The following is a 7,544-nucleotide window of genomic DNA, read 5'->3' on the forward strand; positions in this document are numbered from 1 at the left end:
AAAATGAGCTGAACTGATAACTGACTCTGCTGCAGACCAGGTTACGAGTTCACCATAAGTAGGTATAGAGAGCAAACAGAGCTTCCTTTGTAACACTGAAAACTGACTCTTCACTTCTTAGTACACCTGTCTGGGAAGTAAGAGGTGAGCATCACAGTAAATAGCAGCTGAGCCTCCACCATTTCTGAGAGTGACCACCAACCACTGTACCCGAGCTATATCTTGGGGGAACAGATACTTTCCATCCTGAGAGGGGTGAGGGTGAAGCTGCCAAAAGCAGTGAGCCACACAGAGAACATTTAAAGGCACGGTGGTTATAGTGTCTAATGGAGATCACTGTGAGCCAGAGTAACTGGGTGCACCAGTGTGACACAGGTACATGCACTCTGGGTCAATCAGGATGCGTGTATGTGCTATAGTAACCAGGCATGATTGTGCGTATTACACAGGTTCTATGTAGAAGAACCAAAGCTTAGAGTCAGCTTTCAGACTCTTTAAATTATAGGATGTCCGAATAAAACAAAGATGTATAAAGAATAATATATAAATATCTCTTTATAGGCTACGACACTAAAGGTTTAAAGTGTGTAGATGGAAAAAAACAAAACAGTAAATCTTACAACTTTAAGAATGAAAAAAGTGACATTGTGGTACAAGTGGTAAAACACTGATGATTTTAGATATGTTGAGTATTTTACTGGGGAGGCACATTCCCCCTGACGGTTTGGTAAAATCTCCAGGGCATTGTGTTGTAAACTTACAGTAGCTCCTGCCTCCTTATAAGGATAAAAACATCACAGCGAGGAGATCAGAGCACTCTCTGCTGTAGCTGTGACCATGAAGTTTGTACCTGCAGCTCAGTGTGACTCCCTACACACAGCTGTAGCTACAAACTTTACATACAGTAACTGAAAAGACTGTAAATATAGAATAAATACCATTCTTATCAATATTATTTGTCCCCTTATTGGCTTTTGGTCTGCAACAGTCAAACCAAATTGTAAAAGAAAATAAAAACCGCAACCAATCAGAAACAGTTTGCTTACATCCCCCCTACATTGTGCTACACTCTAAAAACCTGCTTCCAGCATCAGATGTTGATGAGCAACAACATGTTCTGACAGCATGAAGAAAGGAAAACAACAGAAGTGTGGACAGTGGTCACTGTGTGAGTTACTCTAAGAGAAGACAAAAGGGTCTAGCAGCATCAGTGGTTGTGCTTGTCGCCTTCAGTGGATGGCGCCTCCTTCAGGAAGGGATTGAAGGAGGAGCGGACGGCACGGCCCCGGAGAGGCTGCTGCACACGGAAGTTGTTCACCATGCTCTTCTGCATATCCTCCTCGGCTGAGGTGAAAAGAAGGCTCCGGAAGACAGCCAACTATAGGGCAAGAGAGTCAGCGGTAGACAGCAGAGATTTGTATCAAACTTCTTCAAAAGATAATATCTTTAGTTTCTGGGTAATTTCAACAAACTGGGAATCCTGAAGCTGAAATGTTGCTGTGCTGGTTTTTATGGGTGTGGGTGAAAATAAACACACCTTCACATAAACCTCAACTGTCATCGGAAACCACTACTGAAAGTTACCTTGAAAGAACAGTTGTTCCCAAAACACAACAGCACATATCCAAAGGTTGGTGTGCAACTCAACTTAAAGTTGCACCAGTGATTCGTGCCCACCATGGGGCAGCAATAACTCTCATACAGCCATTTTCCACTAGTACCTGCTCGGGTCAGCTTGACTTATCTTAGTTTTTAGGGTTTCCCATTAGGTGGTATGTACTTTTTTAGTACCTGCTCGGCTGGGATTCCAATCGATCTGAGATGATCTGAAAATATGACATCAAGAGACTGCATGCCACCGATTGGCTAGTCAGTGGCATCATGAATCATTAGAGCATCTCACTCACAAAAATCAAAAACCTGGCAACGAGGCAGGTATGCAGCAGGTATGCCATTGCCTCAACGTCCTCCACTGTTGTGGTGTTAGTGTTGCATACAAATGACAGGACGTTTGGCCACAATGTTGTTATAACAACCTCAGACTCTATTGTAATGCCAAACATCCCAAACTGAGCCATGTTGAGTTGGCTGAGTAGGTACTAGTGGAAAAGGGTTAATAGTAGTCATGGATAGCACGTTAGCAACCAGTTCTACACATTTGGAACAGTGCTTATCCTCAATTTTGATCCCAACCCACTCAAACATGTGTTAATACAGTTTTCATTTACATCTCTGCCCTTATTTGTCTGTATTTGGTCTTAGGATGGACCACATCCTAAGATGTTAAACCTTTTAACATCTTAGGATTTTAACAGAGGAAGGTTTAACAGAGGAAGAAGGATTGAAAAAAAGAAAACAGACACCACCAATCACACTGCACATGAAACGTCGACCCATTGTTAACATTCTTTACTTTTTTGTGTTGTGATTCTTAAAAACATCGTTCTTACCTGCTCATGGCTGACTTCTATGTGCTGTTTCATAATCATCCAGGTAACAGACTCTGTCAGAGGAGGCGTGGACAGAGAGCCGTGGTACGTCCAGTAGTCATCTGTGTTGGTGGGCAACAGACAGCCAGGGTCGAACCGGTTAAACTCTACTACACTGTTCTGCAGAAGACCAAAGAAACAAATATTCAGTTAAAGCTTGTGGACTTTGCATGATTCACACTTCAAACTGATCCTTAGTTCTGCCTGAAACAAGCCGTTTTAGCTCCTCTCCCTGTGAGTCAACATTTTTCTGGGTACGTCTCAAGTTCACAGCTTCCACTCACAGCCGTGTTGATATTAGCATCCGCAAGTGTAACAGTACAAGTATATTACAGAAAATACACAACAGCAGACTGGATGCACTCTGTGGAAAATTGTAAAATATTTAAAATCATTAAATGTTGACTATAATATAAATATATTTAAAATTTGTTTGGTATGTGTTACACAACATCTGTTATTTAGCACACACTTCTTATTATATTGTTGAACCAACATTCATATCAGACCTTATTAGTGATAAGCTGTGAATTAGTAGTGATAAAAAACAAGGGGAAAATACAATCTGCAGTGAGTCACCTTCAAAAACTACAAGCAACAGTGTAAAGGAAATATAATCATATCTCAGGACAGGTCTGTAATGACAGATCAACATGTTAAAATCAAGGGAAAAACTATATCACACCACCACCACCACCATTAGCAGCTTGAACTGTTAACACCACGCATTGTGGACCACGGATTCGTCTCATTATCACCAAATTCTGACTTGACAATCTGATGTGGGAGCAGAAATCATGATCTGTCAGGACAGTCTGTCGTCGTTTCAAGATGAAAACTGTCTAGGTGTGGTAAATGTGTGCCCAATATAGTCTTGGTTTCCTGCTCTAAGTTAATAGAGTACAGAGTGCTGATGCAACCGCCCGCTTTTGCACGCCACCCTCTACAGCTTTCCAACCACAGAACTGTCGTTTATTGAGTGTTTGTAATTTTCTGCTACACTCTCTGAACTAGACTGTTGTTCGTGGAAAAAAAGCAGACCAGAAAAAGCATCTCACCAATAATCAATAATTTCTGCACCAATAATCAATCCAAGGTTAAAAGCACTAAGCTCTTTTGCTTCCTCCCTGTTGTTTCTTGCCTGCATTCTTTTCATATAGCGAGCTGCTCACATATGCTACATTTATTAATGCACAGAGCTAGTGTAATTTACCTCATCTTCAGGTCCTTGGATGCAGTGAATACACAGCTACTGATTCAGTTTGACTTCAGTTCTTTTGACTACTTGGTGAAAAAAAAAAATGAAATTCTCTGTGTGAAAGAAAGCCTGAAGCACTAGAGGGCATCACCTCCCTATAAACTGACAGGTACAGAATTGTTGGTCTGTGATGCTCTTTGTCAAAGGTAAATACACTTTCTCATTAAAGCAGAGAAAAAACACAACAGGTATACACACATATGTGTGTGTGACTAACCTTGTGTCTGATTGCAGGCAGAGCGTCCACCAGTTTCTGCAGCCCCTCGTGTCTCTTTCCCACCTATGCAAAGATTAGACCATAATCTGGATTATCGTCACTCACAAATCAGCTGGACGGCTGTTACCATTCTCTCACATAAACACACTGCTGAACGCAAATCAAAAGTAACCCAAAACATATGATTTTGGTCATTGTTTAAGGACTTGAAAGACAGTGTGTGATGTACCTTCAGAAAAACTCCAATAACCGCCAGCCCGTTATCCTCCATCACTGCCTCCTCAAACAGACTGTACTTGTCAGAGTTCCAGTGGACCAAGTGGAGCTAAAGCAGCATACAAAGCAAAGACATGAGTTTGTCTGTATGTGACCCAAACTGTAACAGCTATAATCTTTGTTTTCCTGTTAAATCCTTCCTGCCTTCTTACATTTTTATTTGACCTAGTGTAAAAATTACAGCTTTATTAATTGTATTAAAATATGACACAAAGATCCCATGAAGCTGTGACTCATAACTGCAACTTGATGCTCTGCGCGCGCACACGCACACAGTCACTGGAGCTTCTTACATAAGTGTGCGTGAATGTAATGGAACAACATGAAAATAGATGTTCTATATACAGGACAAATGTACGAGTCTGTAAACTCAGCTGCTGACAGACAAACACACACTTTGAGGTTTGAGTCCGAACTTGGCGATATAAAAAGAATTAGAGAAACACAGCTGGATGAAAGAACCACAGTTGTATGGCTTAAACAATGTAACCAGTTTTGCACAACGCTTAAACATTTGAAGAACAAACAATTCGAACAGGGTACATGAGTACATATAAAAGGACCACAAACTAAGGCAATATTTGCGCTGTTTCAACAGCACACTGTTGTTTTTTCCATTACTCCTCTCTGTTAACCTTAAGAACTAAAAACTGACTTATACTGAAGGATATTACATGTAAGATTACAAATAGTAAGCATAAAATACCTGCATGACTAATCTCAGTTTTAGCTATGGGCAGTTGGAATTGTTACAAATATGTTTTTTAAAAATACTTTTCCGTTAAATCTACGTTCTAGTTACATCGTAAGCACAAAACCCTCTGAAAACCTGCAATGTGGCCTACCCTAACCCAACACGCACTTCCCCTGGAAATACAACGACACGTCCTGCAGCTATCGGGCCTGTGCAGTACTGCCAATGTCTGATGCATTTACAGATACGTTTTTCACAGTTTTTCAATCAAAAAAGAAAAAAAAAATCATAATAATTATCACCTCAATGTAAGGACAAACAAATGTTAGGTACTTGTGGGAACTATTAATGTCAGGAAACATATGAAACGGAAAAACCTGTGGGACAAATATGTTCATCACCAAAAGTTAAAAAATAAAATAAACTGAGCAAACAAAGAATGAGGACCCAGGAGGGGAACAAAGTCCCAGGTTTAAATTTGTTTCCCCCATGGGAAGCACCACATAACAAAGAAACACGAGCACAAGATAGCTGACAACATGTAAAAGTAGATTACGTCGTAGGCATGAATCTTCCAAAGTTTTATTGCAGAAGTTTAAATGAGCTGTTCCACTGTCCACCTTTTAACAAGTGTCAGAGGTACAGACCCACAGACGCTCAGACTAAGAGGACCACCGTGACACTCAGGTGTGCAGACAACTGCTAACTCAGAGCATGACAACAGGAAAAAAAATTACATTTAGACCCAAGAAAAACCTGCAAGGGTTTAGTTGAAAATCGTTATTTTACTCGGGGAAAAAATGTCAGAGACTTCATCTTAGTCGCATCTTTTCTTATTGGCCACATGCCACTGCGAGGAGGCTTGTTTCTCTGTTTGTGTGTGTTGTATTAGCTATTAAACATGTGGGTTGAGCTTTAGTTATAACATTCTTGTGTACTACACTGAGAGGAATGCACTGAATGAGCAGCCTAACAACCTGAAAATAAACTGTACCTCTAATGAGCAACTCCACTTGTCTCTGAAAGGATACATTTACATTTAAACTGAGTGATTGCATTTTGTTTAAAGGAACATGAATTTTACAGGTTGGTGTCAATGTAAGAGCCTTAGGAGCATCCATTGTAGTTATAAAAAGTATTTTGCCGCTTACAAATAAACCTGGTCAGCTTTTTTTTCAGATTCTGTGAGAAATCTACATCATAACTTACGACTCCCCCATGCCGTCAGAGATGGAGGCTTTGGAACCAAGGACTGATAACAGGCAGGATAGTCCTTCTCCTCTTTAGAAACAAATTTTCCAGACCTTTAAAGACAGTTTATTACGAGACATGTTCATTGAGTCATTGGTTTCAAAATGTCTTCCCCTAACGCTTCGACAAGCGACCATCTCACTCCTATTGAAGCCAAATAAGGATCCATTAGAGTGTACATCATATCGTCCTATATCACTCTTAAATGTAGATTTTAAAATACTGTCAAAAACACTTGCTCTCAGGCTAGAGAAATATCTACCATTGTTAATTTCTCCAGATGAGACAGGTTTTGTGAAGGGTAGGCATGGTTTTTTCAACCTGCGCAGGTTTTTAAACATATTACACACCAAGTCAACTACAACCCCTGAAATTGCCTTATTACTCGATGCTGAGAAGGCATTTGACCGGGTGGAGTGGGATTATCTGTTTTATACTCTACATAAATTTGGATTTGGCCCTAATTTCATTTCATGGATTCAGTTACTTTACTCCTCACCTATGGCACGTGTTAGAACAAATGCGTTATTCTCTTCTTATTTCCCACTTCTCCGTGGTACGAGACAAGGTTGTCCCTTATCCCCTCTTCTTTTTGCATTATCAATTGAACCACTGGCAATTAAACTGCGAGCTGACAGTTGCATTAAGAGCATCTTCAAAGGTGACCAGGAGCACAAAATATCCTTATATGCTGACGACCTCCTGCTGTATATGTCAGAGCCTTTATGCTCTCTTCCCTGTGCTCTTGCCATTTTTGAATGTTTTAGTAATATTTCAGGTTACAAGTTGAACCTGCATAAAAGTGAACTTCTCTGTATCAACTCTATAGCCAGAAAGATTTCATTTTCAGATTTTCAATTTAACGTTAAATCAGGGTATGTGACCTATCTGGGGGTTAAGGTTACCCACTCATACAAAGATCTTTATGAAAGAAACTTTGTCCCGCTGCTTATAAATACTGAGACAGATCTTCAGAGATGGAACAATTTACCACTGTCATTAATTGGCCGCATCAATTCTATCAAAATGAACATACTACCCAAGTTCCTTTATTTATTTCAATGTATCCCATGCTACTTACCCAATAAGAATTTTATAACACTGAATAAGCGTATCTCTGCATTTATTTGGAATGGCAAAAGTCCACGAATTCGTAAAGATTTCATGCAGAGGACTAGGCCATTGGGTGGATTAGCCTTGCCAAACTTTCAGTCTTATTATTGGGCAGCAAATATTCGTAATATGCTGTACTGGATGAGTAATGTTACTACAGAGACTCCAGCTTGGCTCCAAATTGAGTCATCCAATTGTGGCAAAATTTGCCTATCAGCTTTGTTGAGTTCAGCTCTCCCATTAGAA

The 7,544-nt window shown here is 40.1% G+C and overlaps 1 protein-coding gene across 2 annotated transcripts in view; it reads right to left on the reverse strand.

Annotated features, from left to right (window-relative positions):
• Positions 1-674: 674 nt before the first annotated feature.
• Positions 675-7,544, reverse strand: part of ca5a (carbonic anhydrase Va) — a 16,501-nt gene continuing 9,631 nt past the window's right edge. For both annotated transcript variants that reach the window (XM_005751508.1, XM_005751507.1), the window contains 4 exons: positions 4,194-4,289; positions 3,965-4,027; positions 2,451-2,609; positions 675-1,378 (listed from right to left, as the gene is read on the reverse strand). In XM_005751508.1, coding sequence (XP_005751565.1) covers positions 1,208-1,378; positions 2,451-2,609; positions 3,965-4,027; positions 4,194-4,289 — 489 coding nt within the window. In that variant the 3' untranslated portion in view covers positions 675-1,207. The remainder of the gene's footprint in view (positions 1,379-2,450; positions 2,610-3,964; positions 4,028-4,193; positions 4,290-7,544) is intronic.

The sequence above is a fragment of the Pundamilia nyererei genome, unplaced genomic scaffold (genome assembly GCF_000239375.1).
Source record: "Pundamilia nyererei isolate P.nyererei 1_Seehausen unplaced genomic scaffold, PunNye1.0 scaffold00314, whole genome shotgun sequence".
Lineage (NCBI taxonomy): Eukaryota > Metazoa > Chordata > Actinopteri > Cichliformes > Cichlidae > Pundamilia > Pundamilia nyererei.